General features: G+C 40.2%; 1 protein-coding gene across 4 annotated transcripts in view; it reads right to left on the reverse strand.

The window, feature by feature from the left end:
- plch2a (phospholipase C, eta 2a) overlaps nucleotides 1–20102 on the reverse strand; it is a 127007-nt gene that overhangs the window by 82281 nt on the left and 24624 nt on the right. The window contains exon 1 of one of the 4 annotated variants that reach the window (XM_019891118.1): nucleotides 18771–18837. The exons of the other annotated variants lie outside the window; for them this stretch is intronic. Coding sequence (XP_019746677.1) covers nucleotides 18771–18831 — 61 coding nt within the window. The 5' untranslated portion in view covers nucleotides 18832–18837. Of the gene's footprint in view, nucleotides 1–18770; nucleotides 18838–20102 lie in introns of those variants that run through there. 4 annotated transcript variants of the gene reach the window in all.

Genomic DNA, 20102 nt, shown 5'->3' on the forward strand with positions numbered 1-20102 from the left:
CCCTAGCAGGTACCAGCACCTGTATAAAGTGTGGATATGTGCTTTATTGCAAAACAACTTCGGTTTTGGTTTCTAAGAACCCCCGAAATGACTTCTACAAAGAGACACGCCTACGAAGCTCAGTTCAAGAAGCTTCAAGCCATCGGTTATGCGGCGAAACATGGGAATCGAGCAGCCGCGAGAGAATTTCAAGTCAACGAATCCATGGTTCGCAAATGGAGGAAGCAGGAGAACGAGCTTCGCCAAGTCAAAATGACGAAGCTGAGTTTCCGTGGACAGAAGGCGAGGTGGCCCGAGTTGGAAGACTCTGACAACGAGAGGGAACCCGGCGTTTTCGATGGATTACCGGTAGATGCACAATTGTTCAATTCTGATACAGAAGATGAAGACTTTGATGGATTTCTGGGTGATGATTGATCAAAAAACGTGAGTACATTGTAAGCTGGCTAAATAAAATGCAACCGAACTCAGTTTTGCTTCCGTTGCCTTTTTAAAAACGTGTTTTTAGCGTGTATCCGTATGTCTTAGCATGCTACCGTATGCTTCAAGCTAACGTGTTTTTAGCGTGCGGGCACGCATGCCGTATGTTTTACCACTGTAAAACTGCGCCCAATAATACAGTGCGTTTTGTCTATGTGTAAAATACCAAAATAGCACCCGTTAATGAGACTGCGCCCAACAATACGGTGCGCCGAATGGTCGTGAAAATACGGCACGACATTGAGGTTTTGATCTCAAACGAAACGAACCACCAAAACGAGCCTCCTGATGGTCGAAATCAAATTAGGAACAAGCTTTGGGTGCATTTCACTACATGCTTAATGGTTTCTCCCATGTGGACATGTTTGGATATGCATCATTAAATGTAACGAGAACTAGATATCTAACGCCTAAGTGGCCAAATGGGATATACCTTGTCGGATGTCAGGAAAAGCTGAGAGCAATTAGATACACACACACACACACACACACACACACACACACACACACACACACGTCTAACCGCTCACACTACTACCGTGAAGCTCAGAGCCACATCGACCATTAAGCAAAGACTAACAATGGCAGGAGAAATAGAAAAAGGGCGTGCTCGAGCCTATCCCAGCTGTCTTCGGGCAGTCGGCAGGGGACACCCTGAACCGGTCGCCAGGGCACACAGAGACGCATGACCACCCGCACTCACACTCACACCTAGGGTCAATTTGGAGTGTTCAATCAGCCTGCCATGCATGTTTTTGGAATGTGGGAGGAAACCGGAATACCCGGAAAAAACCCACGCAGGCACGGGGAAAACATGCAAACTCCACACAAGGCTGGAGCCAGAATCGAACCTTTGACCTCTGCGCTTTTAGGCCAGCGTGGTAACCACTCGACCACCGAGCCGCCAATACCGGCAACCATAATTTCTAATTAACAAAAATAGGTGCTATTGTACAAATGTGTCTAAATGTTGCAACTCAGCATACACTTGGAAGTATCAGTACAATGACATAACTGTCCAACACTGAATAGAAAAAGTATTGATGCATTTTTGTTGTATTATAAATATATAAATCAATAAAGCAACATGGGAATAGAGTCGTAATTTTGCCATAAATCTGAATAAAGTCAAAACTCACCCAGACAAAAAAAAAAAATTAACAAAGTGAGGCAAAAAAATAAAGCAAGATTGTTTTTGCGTTTTATTTGCCTTGATCACTTGGCCCATACACAGTTTTGCTGAAATTGGTTCAATGGTTTATGCATAATGTTGCACACACTACCCGATAAGCAAATACAGAACCAAACCATATTCCGTATCCATGAGTATGGCCTGTATCTTTCAACACTCTTTACCTTCATGGTGTCCACCTTTGTGTCTCAAAGGTGTCAGTCATGCTGGGTGACTGAGGGCCGACTACGCTGTGCACCTTAACTTAATTAAGAGCTTGGTGCGATCAATTATTTACTGCATAATTAATCATGATCCCTTTCACTGCGCGCGCGCACACACGCACACACACGCACACACACACAATAGTACACACGTGCACAAGCGCACGCACTGGCGCCCATGTTCCATCTCGAGGGTCCTCATTAAATGTTGATGAGAATGCCCACTATGAAGAGAATCCCCATCCTGTAAACTCTCTCTGACATCTTTTGTCCCTCTCCCACCTCTTTTCTCATCAGAACTTGGAACGTGGGCCACCTTTGACCATCTTCAACCTTCACTCTTTCTTGCCTGCCGTGTCACATGGTCTTCTTTTGTTTGCCGCAGCATTCACTGTTACACCATTTGTAAACAAATAATAAAAGGAGATAGACAGGCAGGCATGTAGGCAGATAGCCCGCCAATAGACGTGGCTCCTCTCATTCCCTTTCAAATCGGCCCATCGGCATGAGCGCATGTCGGCCTCCCGTGCTAAAAGGTTCTGTGTTCGAAACTCTGACCTTTCTATGTGGAGTTTGCATGTCCGCCTTGGACTTGTATTTGTTTTCTCCAGGTACTCCGGCCTCCTCACACATTCAGAAAAGGTGCTTTTTAGGTTCAGTGAAGATTCTAAATTGACCACAGGTGAAAGTGTGAAAGGATGTTTGTCTATATGTGCTATGTGATAGATAATATCAGTTTACCGTAAACCCTGAATAGTATCGAAAAAGAGGGTGAATGGATACAAAATGACAATAATGGGTTCCTTGTGACCACATCAGCTGTAATGGCTCTTAAGTTGCATTTAGGAAATACATCATACAGTAATTCCCGAAAATGTTGGGACTGAGCCCTGCAAAAATCCAGAGTAATTGACATCACCCAAAAAAGGTTTTGAATTGACTGTAGCTACCACAAGATGTCGGGGAAGCGATGCTTTTCTACTTTCACTTTCCAAAAGAAGCTCCTCACCTCACTTTGACATAGTTCCTTGGAACCAGTCCACCAAAAGATGGTGCCAAAGCACAAATTTTATATTAGCCAGGGTTTTGGGGGCATCTTCCATCATTTCAGAAAGAGCTGAAATCAGTGAATAGATGAGGTTTTCAATGAATGATGGAGCAGAGGTTTAAAACCCTCCCCCACCACCACCACCAAAATAAAAATTAGTGACAAGGTGAATTTGCCAGTAACAAATTAATACTGTAGGTGGGTCAACACTGTAGTTTTATTTTTTATTAAATACCCTAACATTGAGCTTGAACATTTTTAGTCATATTAGTTACTAACGTGCTTTCGATTTCTTTGCCATGATTAAATGGAAAATCTTTATGTTTGCACCCCCACACTCATCTTTTGTGATCACTGTGAGCAAGGCTTCAATTTGAATAAATTGAAAACCAGCCCACCCTCCAGACACTTTTAAATGTCACAAATCCCTCTTGCAACTATGCCGAACCAAGACATGCGGTGACAACAAAGAGCCTGTTAGCCTTAGGTCATAAGGCTTTAAAACTTCTAACATAGCTCACCCTCCTTCTAGAATATAAGATGTTGGGAAAGGCAAACGGAAAACTGAACAAAGGAGCTTTTATTGTCACACAGCATTAGGAATGAATTATGATTTACTTGCTGATCAGGTAGAAATTGATTGAATGTGACAACGAAAAACACCAGTCCTTTCACCTTCACTTTCTTTTAGTATCCCTTGACCAAGTCCTTCCAGCTGCTTGCCAGATACTTATAAATTGATGAATACCCAACAATCTTCCCTGTCAATTTACTGTCCCACCACTAAAGAAGAAAAATGTCCCATGACATATGACCTCAAACTGACAGCATTTTTTAAACAATTAAGTTCACGTTTTCCAATACTTATGAATCAAAGAGAAAGAATCAGTCACAAATACTGCAGCTCTGATCAGAGTTCACTGTTGTGTTTCATCTTCTCCTGCTCGCGTCTGACTTTTCACAAGTACTGACCCGCGAGACCCTTTAAATGCTCGAGCCAGAGCAATTCTTCCATCTTTTTCTATAGTAGTGCGTGTCCTCATTAGGATCACGGGTGAGCTGGAGCTTATCCCAGCTGACTTTGGGAAAGATTCAGGATGTTTATTTGTCATGTGCGCGGTTTAAAAAAAAGAAAAAGAAAAATAAAAAAAGGACAATGCTAACACTGTGCAATAGCTTTCTTACAGTACTTTGGTAGACTCTCTTTGACAAAGACGATCATATAAAAAAACCTGTAAATATTAGGGCTGCAACTAGCAATTATTTTCGTAATCGATTAATCCATCAAATATTTTGTTGATTGATCTGTTTAAAAAAACATATTTGAATTTCTATCGCTTTATTAAAAAACAGCACATTATTTCAAATTACCAGTGCAGAAAGCAAAGTAATTATGATTCACTTGTTGGTTTAGTCAGTAACGTGTCAGAAAATAGGGAAAAATGTTGAGCAGATGTTTTATTTCTGCTATCATGGAGATATCCATTGATTTTAAGTGAAAGCTGAAATTCAAAGGCTTTGGACAAATGTCAATTTAGAGAAGGTTGTCAAATAATCGATTAATAGCACCCCTTATATAATAAAATAAAGTGGAGCCAAGCAACAGTCTAAAAACAGTTGGGTCAAAAATTTGCCATTTTTGGTTTAAAAAAAAAAAAAAGGGTGTAGCCACTACTTGGGTCACTTTGACCCAACTTTCTGGTATATTTTGTGCAAAACAACCCAATGATTTGGGTTCTCTTGCACAGACTAGCAAACAATGTTGGGGCAAATTGACACAAGTAGTGGACTGGTTCTTGGACAACTGTTTTTACAGTGACAGTACATAGGAACAATTTTAAAAGATTAGACTATTAATGTTCTTTAGCAGTTTAGCCAATACAAATAACAAATATTTGATATATTAGGTAAAATGACATCGGCATTTCATTATTCAAGTATTATTGTACGTTGCAGATGTATTGCCCAGTGTAGATGAAGTACAGATTGCCGCATTATGTCACACGTCGCACTCTAGATTCTGTGGCCATTGCTCAGGAGTTTCATGGCCTGTGGGTAGAAGCATTTTGTTGTGGCTGCGACACTCCTGTAGTGTCTTCCAGATGGAAGAAGTCGAAAAAAAAGTGATCATGTGCCCTCTTTTCTTAGTACAGCTCTCATACTGTAGATGTGATGTGAGGCTGCCGTGCAGTTCCGTCCTCCCCTCGAAATTGCTGAGAGGTTTTGGTGGGGATATTCTGAATTTTCTCAGCTTCCGTAAGGTGACTTGTGTTCAGCCTTCCTCATGATGTGCTGTGTGTTGAGGGTCCACGCGAAGTCATCGCTAATTGGGGTACGAAGGAGTTTGAAGGTTTTCACCCACTCTACCTGAGTCCTCGTGATAACAAGTGGTGCAAGCTGCACTTTCTTCCTCCTCAGGTCGACAATCATCTGTTCAGTCTTTTCACGATTAATGAGAGATTATTTTCAAGGCACCAGAACACCAGGTGAGCCACCTTTCCTATTCTCCACCGTCGAGCAGGCCAATGACTGCCGTGTAATCAGCAAACTTGATGATGGCGGTGGCATCCTGGGAGGAGGTGCAGTCATGGGTGAAGAGGGTGTAAAGGAGAAGGTGGACAATAGCCTGCCTGGATTGATCACCACTCATCCACAGGGTGACTCAAAATGGCACATTGAGCCGTAACGGATCTCAGGCAGCCCCCAAGTCAGCCAGTGTATATGAATCACCAATGTCTGCTGCATCAGAATTGATCTGAGATAAAATCTACATCTTTGAATATGAACATGAATGGAAAATGACTTTGCTCATTTGCTCTGGCTTTATGCTTTGTGGGTTGAAGAAAAAAAAAAACTGACCGAGCGGACATTTTCAGTAAGACCCCAAGTCGTGCATTCTTCTATTGCTCCTGCCTATTCACTTCTTATCATTTCTATTTGAATTTGAAAGGCCAAATTTGAACAATTACATTGAAATTTTGAATTTTAATTTCATAGATTGAATCTGTATTTTGTGAAAATTGAATTGTTGCATTGAAAATTTGAATCTGAATTCTACTGAATCAGAAGATGAATTTGAATTTGTTTGGAGCTGAATTTCAATAACCACGAAAGAAGATTTAATGTTATGAGATGTATTTCAGCCTCTCTGAAACTATATTTGATCAGCATTGAAAATTGAATTCTGTATATTTTCACATTCAGTTTTCAAAATCCAAATACATTTCTTCTCAATACAAATTCAGTCATTCAACATTTTAAATTCAGCTTTAAGTTTATTGGATTTCAGTTCCAAATTAATAAATTCACATTCAAATTGTACAATTCATTCATTTCATTGGTAAAAAATACAATTTCAAATTATGTCAGATGTCATAGATTTTTTATCAATGCAATAATTCAAGTTCAGCAATTCAAATTTAAATATTACTGCTTCAAAATCAGTTTCTGGTGCCACATATTTCAGTCCTTAAAAGTCCCCCCAGTGCTCAATAAAGGGGGTTTTGGGGAGGTGATTTTGATATTTATATTTGACGAAGTGGTCTAACTTCTCTTTCCATCTTTATGTGGTACGGAGAGAGTGTCGAGATGCCACATTAGTGTAACATTTGAGGCGGGTACAGTATGACACATTTCTCACTCCCACAACACGACCTGCTCTCCTCACAGTATGGGTTGACAAATTCCATGGAAGCAGAAGGCTCTCAAATGACAGAACATGAAGGAAAAGGAAGACTGCGCGACATGAACACAGCGAGCGGAAGGAAGGAGCAGGTGGACACAGGCCACTTCTGATTTTGAACAAGTAGATACACGTCAGCTGACAATGAAAATGCCCGTGGAAATGTATTTCGGTTGTACATGGGGAAAGACACAGCATACACTGAACCCAAAACATCATCATCAATAGGTTGATGTTGGCCTGCTGTAAAAGGCACGACCTGTTGAAAGGAAGAATGGATTTAAAATGACAACAGAAAGAGGAACAGTGAGAGATAATCGTAGTCTTAAGTACAGTCGTTGGTTAAAAAGGCATCTTGTGTTTTCCCTCTCAACCTACTCGCAAAATGGTTGGATTGACAATGGTAAATGTTAAAACTGTTCACGATCCTGAATCCTTAGTTTAGGTTAACACCAAGGTCCGCTAAGCCACCACACTTGCGGTTGTGACACAGAAAGAGAGAGAAATTTTACAGTGCTTTCCTAGTCTCTTCATTAGAAAGATGGAACCAAAAAAAGCTTTTGATTTCTGGGTGCTGTAACGGATTAATGGAAGTTCAATTCATTTTAATGGGGAAAATAATTTGCCATATTTGTTCGAGGAAACTGAGTTACGAGCTTGGTCACAGGACAAAATACATACATTTGCAAGTCAAGGTACAATTGTATACTTGACAGTACCACATAAAGGCTAGCTTGTCTAGCTTTAAGCAGTTCGAGCTTTAGGCAGTCCTTTGGACTGAATGGCCAACGTATTTACGAACGATTCCATGATGCACTAAAATTAGTTACTGGGCGCATGAATGTACGATATCCTGTTAAGACACACTCCTCTGTGTTGGTGCATCACTACAGTGGACATACAGTAAGACGCTGTTGGATAACTCTGAGAAATCAATCAGTTGTCTTCTGAGATTTTGACACTATTGGATGTGAATCAGCGCAGAACATAGCGGACTGAGCTTGCAGATAGACTTCCAATTAAGTCTACCTCCTCATCGCCCAGGGAGAACCAGACTTCTTCGGAATGAATTCATTTGGGAGCTTGCTGAGTGGTTGGCGGGGGGGGGGTCAGAGGACTGCACGCTTGCAAACACAACTCCATAGGTTCACCACACCCCCAAGGACCTGGCCAATTAGGGCTGTAACCCAGTGTGGACTGAGCCCACCATGAAGTGTATCTCATCAATTTACAGTCACGTTTGGGTCCTTGCACACACGGCAACATCTGGATCAAAATTTAGGGGCAGGCGTTGGGAAAACCTGTTACCAAGCCTGCTGCCCTATTTTACGTTTCAAGCTCATTACAGGGTGCTTTTGCTGAGTAAGTGCATCCAAAATGTGGATTTTCAGGAAAAAACTTTTTTAAAAATCCTGTAATTACGTTATCAGGGTCATTCCCCAGGCATGCCACATTGTAGCCTTATGGCTCCAAATGAGGTGGCTTCCTGGGTGACGGTGATTGGCCAAAACGGCCTCGTGGTGCGTGTACCGCAATTCTTTGCTAAGCTGCATTGTGAAAACGAATAGTGTTTTCCATGCTGTGCGGCAGACTGCATCGCTGCATGTCAGTCTTGACTGTGTTTTTGTTTGTGTGTGTCAGCGTGAGCACATTAGAGCCGCTCTGCGTGATTGCTACGCTTTCATTTGTCGCTACAATGAACAGCAGGGGGGCCATCACAAAAGCTCTTCACAAGAAATATTCAGATGCCACGGGTTTTATGCACAGAATTACTGCATGCTCCCAAGTTACGGAACTTACACGTGTCAGACTTGGTTTTGAATCAGAGAATCCCCTAAGTGCAGTACCGCAGATGGTGCAAGCCTTTATATGGTGTGCTGTTGTGGGATCATTTTTAATGACACATGCCATGTTAAAAAATAAATAAATAAATAAAGTTGTTATCACTTTTGATATCCTTCTAGCAGGTTTCCAACATAATTTGGGGTCTTTTTCAAGCCATTTTTTGCTGGTCAGAAATGCCTGTGAAGAGCTGCCATTTTCTCATTAATATTGAAAAATATTCAACATGGAAATATACTCTGCTTCAATAGGTGTGCTATTTTCTTGAATTTTATATGGAAAACAGCTTTCCTCTGTTTGGCAGGTGCCGATGTGTGGGCATCTCATGTTTTCAATGCACTGCATGTTTGCATTGTGGTTGAGTGAGGAAAGTAATTTCATCTGTGCTGTATGTTGCACATCGAGCATATTTGACAATAAAGCTTGACGTGACTTGACGTGACTTGATCTTGTGGCCACTGCGTCTTTCTATGGTGTTGGCTCTGAATTTTATTCCTTAACTTCTCCCAGGTTGGCAGCTGATGCAAAGTTTTAGCTTTGTACAAGACTCAGGGCAGGCATTTGAATACTGAGTGACAAATCTACATCGCTGGCGTCATTTGATTGCTGACAAGGAGTCAAACGTTACAAGTGGGTTCGTTCAGAAAGTAAGCCGTAATAATGACAACGTATCACCAACTGCTCAGGACCTGATTATTTAGCTTTTCTAAATGACGAAGAATGCTGTTCAATCATTCATTCAGTGACGTGTAAAAGCCACTCTTGGCAGAATTTGATGAAGCATGTCGATTGCAGCTTCACATTCGTCCTTGCTGTCTCTCCCAGCCTTGACAGGAAACACACAGCTTTCAGACCATGTCGGTGCCTGTGAGGGGATGAGGAAAAGAGGCGACATTTCTTTCCTAACCATCCATCACACTGGTGCCTTGGCCTGTATCTTCCTTCATTTGATTTGGTCAGAGAAATGTTTTTTTCGTCACTTAAATGCTTGAGCACTTGGAGTGTATGCAGTATTTGACCTGTCAATAATATTTGCTTGGCATGACAGAGCTGCCCAAACAAGTCGGGCTCCAGAATAACTTCATTCACCGTCGTCGCCTCTCACGGGAGTCCAATGGAAACGTGCACGTTTGCACAGAGAGAGACACGTTTGAGTATGCTAAATCAAATGATGTCACTTGGAAATATGTGAGTCAGCCAACTGATTACTCAGGCCACCTTTTGTTATGGTGCATTTGACTGCAAAAGTGTGAACGTCAACAGTTGTAAAATGAGCACAACAAAATATGCTTTTATGGGTCATCCAACAAAATAGGACAACGTAACGCCGCACATGAAATGAGGGTTGAGTCAGGGTTTAATGTCTAGGCCAGGGGTCACCAACGTCGTGTAGGCCGGTTTGAAAAATAGCTCACCCGTGATGGCACATTGTGATTTCCTCGGACTGTTGTAGAAGTGATCACTTGAAAATAAACATTAGTAGGGATTTATGGAAGACAAGCATTGCATATTGAAATTTGTTTCTGAACTACTGCGAAAAATCACAATAACGGATATCATAATTATTGATATAGCCATAAAAGCAAAATGGATTCTTTGGATTAGGCCCAAAACAAAAGACTCAGACGTGAGCGACTTCAGTTTTAACCCTTTTATGGACCCTTGAACCTGATAACATGATAAGCTGTCCACTGGAGTAACCGTTGTCCCTGAAAGGGTTAAAAACACGACCACTATTGCCCACATATCCCAAAAATCCTGTGATGTCATGTAAAAGTCAAATAATTTTGTGTACTCAACTCTGCAGGGTAGCATGTAAAAATGAGGACACAATGTGAATTCTGTCTGCGGGATGAATGTAGGACAAGCAATTAAATGAGCTGCAGACGAGAGGCACGAAGAAGATCTAACTTATGACTTATTTATGTATGTACTGTGCAGTTCGAATGTGTTCATATTTGCATGTTTTTGTATGAAACAGGCAAAACGATGGCACGGTACAAGTAGGAGGACCCAAATGCAACAACAATGGGCCAAGAAAAGAACGGGATCAAAGGATGAACAAGACCTGCACACAGACTCAGGAAATGAATCAACAACAATACAGAAGCAAGAAATTAAAAAATTAAATAAAGTGCGCCTCTAATCAAATGATCTTATGCAAGAAGTCAAACGAAGATATGAGTCCAGACAGGAATGCGACAATCGTATTGTCTGGTAGCCTCGTGTTGAGCACAACTGTCTCACGGCTCTCGGGGCAAAACCTCAAACCTAAGCGACATCTTGAGTACGGCGACACCGCAGCCATATTGGATGTGGCAAAGTGAAGCGATTGGTGAAGATGTCACATTCACTTGATCCTTAAAGATGAATCATCAAGCCCGAATTCATTAGATTAAAACCAAACCATTGCTTTTGACGATGTCAGTCCAACTCATTTTTTTGCCAATGTTATGGCTCACACGGTGGCCACATCCAATATTGCGGATCCTCTGACATATCGCTTTGAATAGGGACACCCGGTTCAACGGGTGTCTGCAGCAGACATAAAGAGGAAAAAAAAAAAAAAAAAGAAAGGACAATCGATCAGCATTTTAGATGACCAAGGGGTTTCTGGGCCTCGCGGTTTTGGTTCAAATGGCTCTTTGGTTACCGTCCCTGTCGTGATTCTCTTTTTGTTTCCTCAAGAGCTTTTGTCTTCCTCGTTTGGTTTTGTTTCCACATGTTCTTGTCATCTGGGTCCCTTGTGTCAACCAATCAGCTCCCTCAACCCTTTGTGTCTTGTCCAGGTGTCCCTCGTTCTCTCACCAGTTTGCTTAGTTCCCTCGGTTTTGTCGGATTGTTGTGTGACTGTCACGTTGCTTTGTTTGTGTGACTGTCACGTTGTTTTGTTTCTGTTGCTGGCAGGTTATTTTGTTTCTCGGTGTGGTGTGTTTTATTTCCTGATGTTTTGTTGTGACTTTGAGTTATTGAGTTTTTCACAACTTTGTTATTGATTTAGTTCTTCTGGTGGACCCCAGCAAGTGTTTCCGTCAATACATTTGGTTCAGTACACCCTCCTGCTCCTGTCTCCCTGCTATTTTGGTCCTCTACCATCCACTGACAGTCCCGGATGTGATATGTCCGTCCTAACTTGCCGTACTGAAAATATAACGATCACTGTAATATGAACAATTTTATGGCGATAGCGTTTTCCTCTCCATGGAAATTCTCACTACAGAAGCTTAGATTGCCGAAAGGCCTAGAAAATGGTCTCTGCCCAACCTGGAAACCACAAAACACCTGATACACCCCACCCATGTCTTGGGTCACAGTTGGAGGAACCTGCAAAAAAAAACTGCTCCTCCAAATTAGAAATTGGCTACCAAAATCAAAACAGATTAGCAAAACCGCTCCTCAAAAATAATAATAATAATAATAATAATAATGTTATTTCAAGCTTTGCAAGCCCTATGCCTTGGTGCCATTGTAGCTTTATTCTTACAGTATCTATCGATAGGAATTACTTTGACTGTGTAAAAATATTTTTTTCCATGTGGCCGCTTGAGCACGTTGCTGCAAAAAGTAATTAGTGACAGCGCTTGGTTTACAGAGATTTAGGAAGTATTGAAGGGAAGTAGAAATCCCTTTATTACTCCCAGAGATTGGAAAATCCAATTTTATGCAAGAGAAATGGTGTACAGTAATTGTTTGGATTGCCCACAAATAGTTTTTGGTTGCTGATATGTGGGAAAGTGAATCCACAGAAGTAGACTGTGTGAGAGTGTACGTGTTGGTGTGTGTGTGTTTGTACCCACTTCTTCAAGATTGCAGTGCAATCTGCTTGCCTCGGGGTATATCCATTAAATGTGCTGCAAAAATCACAATAACACAGACCAGTTGAGCTCCACACAGAGGATGCGTGCATGCACTCAATGAAAAAAAAAAACATGTTTTTAAATATCTGCTTTCAAAATTCATCGAAAATTTCTTTCAGTAATGTTTAAAATGATGCACAGGTCAGTTAAGTTAAGAGAGAGAGAGAGAGAGAGAGAGAGAGAGAGAGAAAGTGTTGCCACGAAGATGTGCTGCTTCATGAAATTGTTCTTCCTGACATTTTTTAATGATAACCGCCATCTTGCACAGCGGAAATAAGGAATGAATAATCCACAAATGAGGAAAGTTGGAGCAACAATTCTGATGAATTCGGTTGACGCAGAAGGATGACGCAGAAGGATGCGTCGTCATGCAATATGTGTTCACGTGTGGGGACAGAAGGGGTGAAGTGATCTCACTGTGGTCCATCTGCAGTGGAGTACTTTGAAATGAGAATGGTATTGCCAAAATCGGGAGTTTCCAAAAAATGTGATACTTTTGTACAAAAAGCCACAAAGATTTGGTTGTTTTGTGGTTTATTCATTTGATTCAAATTTTGGGGTGAATAAACACCCCAAAAAATAGGTTCACTCCACTTGTACTCAACTTGGATAATTTTTGACTGAACTGTTTTTAGAGGGCATGAAGTCTCATGTTGAGATTTAATGCGCACACTGGTCAACAGTAAATTTTATTTTATTTTTTTCTCGAAATGTTGTTTTTACACTAATTTAAAAAAATGTCTACTTTTTCTCGCACATCAGGTTTTTGAGATATTGTCATTTTTTGTTTTTAAGTTTGACCTATAAAAGCTTGTGCAATACAGACGTTATCATGCATTGTAATTAATAGCTGTGACATTTCAGAAAGGAGTTGTACCTGTTTCTGAACTAAACCCTTAAATTCTAAATATTAATACAAACAGTATATAAACACTATATAATATTACCTATTACTCTTGGTTATATTTTATTATTATCATTATTATTATTATTATTATTATTTAAATGATATGCTAGAGAAAAAAAAACGAGGGCAGATTCGGAATCAGCGCAAAAAAATAATTTCTAAAAATGTGGATGCATCACTTTAATTTTCTGGCCGTTGATACTGACATATTCGCTAAATGTCATCCCAACTAAAACACTGTACCAAGACAAATGAATAACAACACATTAGAATGAAATCCAATTAATAATTTAGACATCCGACAGGCTGCGTAGTTCCAGAGTAGGCTTCTGTCATAGACCAAAGCAAAGAACAGCAGACGCAGTGAACAAAGAGCAGTACTGTAATTTAATTCCGCCAGTAAACGCATGAAGTACATAAAGAATGTCTCGGCAGCTTGTTTGGCTCTGGCAGCTTTCCAATGGTGTACTGTTTAATCGATGCACTGGGCTCTTAGCTTGCCAGTTAGATGGACAAACAGCACTCTTTGCAGCACGGTAGCAGTTAGCACATCTGCCTCACGGATTTTTAGATTCAGCGTTTGAATCCTGGCTAAGGCCTTCCTGTGAGGAGTTGGAATGTTCTTCCTGCTTGGGTTTCCTCTGGGTACCCTGGCTTCCTCCCACATTCCCAAAGCATGCATATTAGGTTCATTGAAGACTCTAAATTGCCCATGCATGTAAATTCGAGTGCGATTGGCTTGCGACCACACCAGGGTATATCCCGCATGTCATGCGGAATGGCCCAGAGAATGATTTTGAAGATTATGAAAATGTTTCCTCAACAGTACCTGATCACTTTTGAATTGTAATGACACTGTTCCACAGTAGATGGCACATGTCTTACACTGGGTCTAATCCATCAAAGAAGAAGAGCATTCAAAAAGCAGCGCCAATAGAGAAAATTCCATGAAAAAAATTGTCTTTCGGGTAAAATAGAAAGTCAATTATTTCTTCATTAAATTTCAAAGGGAAAATTATTGGAAAAAAAACATTTTAATGAAAGATATTGAGATTTTACGATTGACCATACTGCCATTAGCCTTACCATATAAACACTCGTGAAACTACCCAAAATTGGCACCATTGAGACCTTTGAACCTGTCCAAAATACAAATACAGTATATTCCCCTAATGAAATATGTTTTATCAAACGTTTTGTCTTCATGACAGGACAAACAAGTTGATAAAGTGTTTTACTAATTTGAAATTCAAAACTTCTCCATCGAAATGTGCATTGCAACAAAAGAGATTTGGACACTTCTCCAATAGTTTTGAAGTGCAACACTTGTGCATGTCCACATATGCCTTCGATGGATGTACAATACAGTATTGAATAAGCCGAACATCATTGCTCACGCTCCACATACTGTGCAAGGCCATCATCTGCTCCCACTAAAAACTCCTGTCACAGACGAGACCCATTTCACTTCCCTCTGGGACTTTCGGAACAGCAACAATAACATCACCAGTAAACACATTTATAAACCAATATTGCTGAATTCTTCAGAATTGTGTCAGTTAATCTACACTGTGTTTGAAAATATAAAATGTATAGGATTTAAATGAACTACGCATTTGTGCTCTCAATTTTCTGGGAAGGTTTTTGCATGTTCTTTTGCGAGTCTATTACTGATATCACTGCTTGATTAGCTTCCCAAGTGTGCCTAATCAAAGGAAAATCAAATTACAATTTTCATGCAGAATGGGCTTTCGAAAAGAAGGATCCAATTTCAAGAACTTTAGATCATTAAAATAATGCAACAAAATATGTGTGCGTCATGATAAAGGTGCACAAAGGAACATTTCTGCCCAACAGATGCATCATCAGAGAGCAGCTGTTAAAAGGCCACTGATGAGCCGCTGGTGTCTCGAGAGTCCTAAGAACCACCCGATGTGGCATCCGACAAAAGGCTTGAAGTCATGCCTAAAGCTGTATTGTGGCAACTGCTGGAAAACGCTCTCAAGGAGGAAACGTACCAGGACTTCCGAAATGCATAGAGACGAACCGTTTTATTCACTGATAAATACCGGGCCACTTTGGGCAGTCCAGAGGGATGAGGTTCTGAAAGACTGATGGATGGCCCTCACTTCAGGACAAGACTGAAGTTTTACACATCGGTCCTGGGGCCCAGAAAGAGAAACTTTTAACAAAAGTACAAACGCAGTCCCCAAATCTCTCATCACAGATGAAAAACCTGGGTGTTATTTTGAACTCTGAGCTAACTATTATTCCGCATATAAAAAACTTAAGAGTATGTTTGTAACACTTAAGGAATGCAGCAAGTGTCAGAGTGCTGCTTTGGTCCTGTGTCTCAGGGGTTCAACACATGAGTGCAGACTCCACTCGCATTATGGACATAACGACTCAGAAGCCGCCACCTCCAATGGGGATGGCGAACGGTTTGAGAGGAAGCACAGATGCTCCCTCCGACAGTTCAGCCCGCGTTGGTTCGTTAAAAATACTCAGCACGGCATTGGTTTTTAATGTCACCTGCATGGCATGTCCCATCTCAATCTGTATACGATTCCTCATCTGCTGAAGTGCTCACTGTATATGCACACCTGTCTGTTTGTACTTGTGCACAGCAGGGGCTTAATATAACTTGCGCAAGTACACTTTTTGCAAAACCTGCAGAATAATATGTCAATGTGAACCTTTTCTGTTTCTTACCAATTTTTTGCAAAGCATGATGGCATTGTTTTTCTTGATGTTCTCCTCGTTGTCCAATCAATGTGTGTCTATTGTCAAGCAGTAGTCTCGTTGGACCCAACATGAACGTACCCGTGTGTTGAAAATGTTGCCAATTTGTCAACTCTTATGTGTTTTTCCAAGTTAAACTAATTCATTTCTACCAATCAAGCCGCAGGTGAAATTAATGAAGCTTTTCTTTTGATGGACCTTTTACTACACACACACACACACACACACACACACACACACACACACACACAAAATTATCTTCAAAGTTTTTCCACCAAATTTAAACTGTTGTGCATAACAATTAGAAACATGACATTTCATGAAGTCAGTTTGAGGGAAATAAATATTGCTGTCCTCATAGTGGTTTACTGGCGTCAATAAATTCCCAATTGTTATCGACACATATATAAATGTTGCAGATACAAAGCAAAAATAGATGATATTAAAGTGTAAAATATCCCTGTGAATTGCATTGAGTGGTTGGGGGTGGAAAAACAAAAACACCCAATAATTTGGAATGTAGTGTAAAGTTCACCATGAAAAGGGGCAGCAGTGAAAAGAAAATCTTTTTGCTCCAAGCTACTTTGTGAGGTCCAGACAATGTCCCTCAATTGACACTGAGCGGTGTCTGCGGTCCTGTGATGAAGCGCACTGCCATTTTGTGATCTTTTCTCTGAAAGGAAAGCATCCGCCACATAATTTGTTCTTTTTGTTTCTCCATCTTCACTGGCTATCTGTTTCTGCTATTGTTTTGTTTCCCTTCAGTTACTCTCATCATTTCTCTATTACATTATTATTAAGTTATCAGTCATCATGGGAATGGTACGATGATTAACATTTGCTGTGATTCTGAAGAACGTTTCAATGAGATGACGAAGGTTGTATCATCAACTTTTGAAAAAAAAAAAAGAACCGATTAAGTATTTGAAATACTTATTATCATATCACATGATACGGCTCATTTCAAATTGGGCGTCGACTGTGACGGCAAAGGATGCTTTCACAACTGCAGTTTGCTTTCTTTGGTCCAAAGCCTTTGTCCAATTACCTACCAAGCTCTTTTTTTTTTTTTTTTTTTTTTTTTAAGTGGCTGCCTTGTTTGTGTCGTCTCATTCCAAATTAGGTAAAAATGAACTTTTCTGTCAAATATAACCACCAAAAGTCAGATATAGTTGGACAAGAAAATGTACAAATTTAAAACCACAGACATTTTTGTATCTGAGCAAAGACGATACTTGGTAAAAGTGAAGAAAGGATTTTAATAAAAATTGAAACAACTCATTATGAATCAACCCCAGGAGTAATTGCCATATTCATCGAATAAAAACTCTAACCGAGAAAGTTTTGAAAATCCATTAGAGTTGTTGATCTCTGGACATATACAGTATATGGAACTGCACAAGGTAAAGAAAGATGCAATAATCAATGGCTTCGAGTCAAGAATTTCCAAACTTGAGACACACACACAAGAAATCAACATATTTTGTCTGGTTTTGTACATGCTTCAACAACACTGGTTATTTAATGTTCAATGCTCAATGCCTTGCTCAGGGGCACCTCAGCAGTGGCAAGGAAGAAACTATATCAACAAAGCAGGAAACCATTTTGAAGGAAAGCAACTCTGCTTAGAAAAGGTCACCACACTCGAAAGGACATTTCAACAAATTGCTGACCTCATTGAGAAACACAAACTGCCTCTCAGAGTTCGGCATTGTATATAACAAGAGCTGAAATGTCAAGAATGGCTTGACAACAAGTCCAAAATATTAATTTCATCAAATCATAGAGCTGACTTTACTGTCCCTTATTTACCTCTAATGGCAACCAACACTGGCCTGTGATGTGCAATTCTTCTCGAGTTTTTGTTTGACTGAATTACTACACTGTCCTGTGTCACAAGAAATACTCTAAATTGTAGTTGTGCAGTCCCTATTGACTGTATGTGAGGCCGCGTAAGCTTGTGCGGGTCCTTTAACCGTACAGATAAACATCCATGGCATGCCAAAAGATCTGACGTGAAAGCCGCATCACCTGCATTAAAATGACAAAAGCATTTCTGCTTGACGCTAGAAAGGGTCCAAATGAAGGCAACTTTTAAATACAAATTTTAATCTCATGAGAAGCAGAAATACACTGCAATGTGTGCAATTTATCATTTAGCATGTGACAATTGTGTTGTTCCCATCAATTGGGATCTGAAGAATTTTGAATGTCATGGAATGTAGAATTTCAACGCATCACCACTGGTGGAGTCAGAATGTTGGCTGGCCCATTGCGGGAACAGTGACATTACGGGGAGGGAAAAAAAAATACTCACACTCGAAAGGATGAGCAGATTGAAACCATCAGGTGTAGAAAAAAAAATCATCAAGCAAAGCTTGATGGAAATGGAAATAAAACTCTGCAGCATTAAAAGAAAAAAGCCTTGAAGAGGTGATTGATTCAACAGTTCGTTGAAAATTAGTTGAGATTCTTTTAAATGAAAATGCCTTATCCTGACAGGGCGAATTCAGTTTTTCTTTGTTCTCGTCTTCAACATTCAAACAAGAATTCTAAACATGCGCTGAGGAATTAAAATAAAAGCTATATGAGATGAATATGAAATCACCAACCCAAAAGCCCAACGTGCATCACATCAGAAGGTGATTCCAATGATTACCTAACTTTTAAACACACACCATTGATACAAGCAACTCAATCGAAAAAGTAATGCAACCCAACCAAGCCACGTCGTCAGTGAAATAGAAAGTGTGACACCACGTCAAAGTCACAGCTGAAGCAAACAAAGGCAAGTGACAGCAAAATCGCGTTACATACTGAATCTTGGAGGTTCCCGCTCCATGCTGCTTGCTGCTTTAGCTGCAAAAGCAAGTGACATCAAAGAGAGCGCGAGGCAGAGGAAGAATAGCTCGCTCGACCTCCCCTCTACTGTCTCTCTTTTTCTCCTATCTGTCTGCGGCTCACCGCCGTGATGGTGTTAACCTATTTTTTTTCCTTTACCTACATATCATCAGTCCCATTCATCACTCTCTATCTCTGTCCTTTGTCTCTTATTCCCTCAATTAAGCACACACACACACACACACACACACACACACACACACACACACACACACACACACACACACACACACATAACCACACACACACAGATTCCCAATTCCAGCAGCCTTGGTTGCCATGCATACCAGATGTGGGTAAAGTGTGTATTGCGTGTCATAAAAGTAGTGCAAATGTCAATTGTTCACATGTAAAAAAGTGGTGCAAACATGAGAACGTCAAAAGTTATGCAACAACACTAACACACTCAACAGCCTTTTGGGTGCAACAATACAGATGTTCTTATTTAATCGGGCACCATCTACAGCAGGGGTGTCAAACCCATTTTCGTCGCAGGCCACATTTTAGTTACCATTTCCATTGGAGGGCCATTATGAGTGAAATCATATTAAAAAAGTCAAGAATAACGATTTATCCAACTATTGTTTAAGTTACTTTAATGAAGTTTTTGGCAACAAGAAAATGCTTCCAATATGTCTCTTATTTATTACATATGAGAATTTCAAATTCTGCTCCATATTTCAGCAAGCATCATGGAAGTTGCCATGTTTGATTTGCTTTCACGGGCCGCATAAAATGAGGGGGTGGGCTAGATCTGGCCCCCGGGCCTTGACTTTGACACCAGTGCTCTACAGTAAGTCATTGATTTCATTGTTTGAATTTTTTCTTTGTCTTTCTTCCATTTAACTGTTATGAGTCAGTCTGAAGAGCGCAACAATTAACATTTGCTTTCCCTTGTGATTGCGTTCAAGCTGCTCTGTCTTATCTAATCACACTTTCGGGGTGACCAAAAAAATTACAATTGCTTTTTGTGCAAACCCTTTCGGAACGGGAAACATTTTGAAAGGTGATTCCAAAAACAATACATAAATCCATATTTTATTAAGTTCTAATTACTTTTTATAGATGAAAGGAATGAACAAAGCAGAAACATTCCCTACTTCATATGAACTATTTGAGAAGCGTCCATTATATTGGTTGTGTATGTGAAATACCCAATGTTTGGGCATTGTAAAATTCAGTACAAAGTACCTGAATACACCGTATCTAAATTAGTAAAACCTTTTTTTTTTAATTTTATTTTTTTTT

This window comes from Hippocampus comes, unplaced genomic scaffold, assembly GCF_001891065.2.
Source record: "Hippocampus comes isolate QL1 unplaced genomic scaffold, H_comes_QL1_v1.1 scaffold174, whole genome shotgun sequence".
Lineage (NCBI taxonomy): Eukaryota > Metazoa > Chordata > Actinopteri > Syngnathiformes > Syngnathidae > Hippocampus > Hippocampus comes.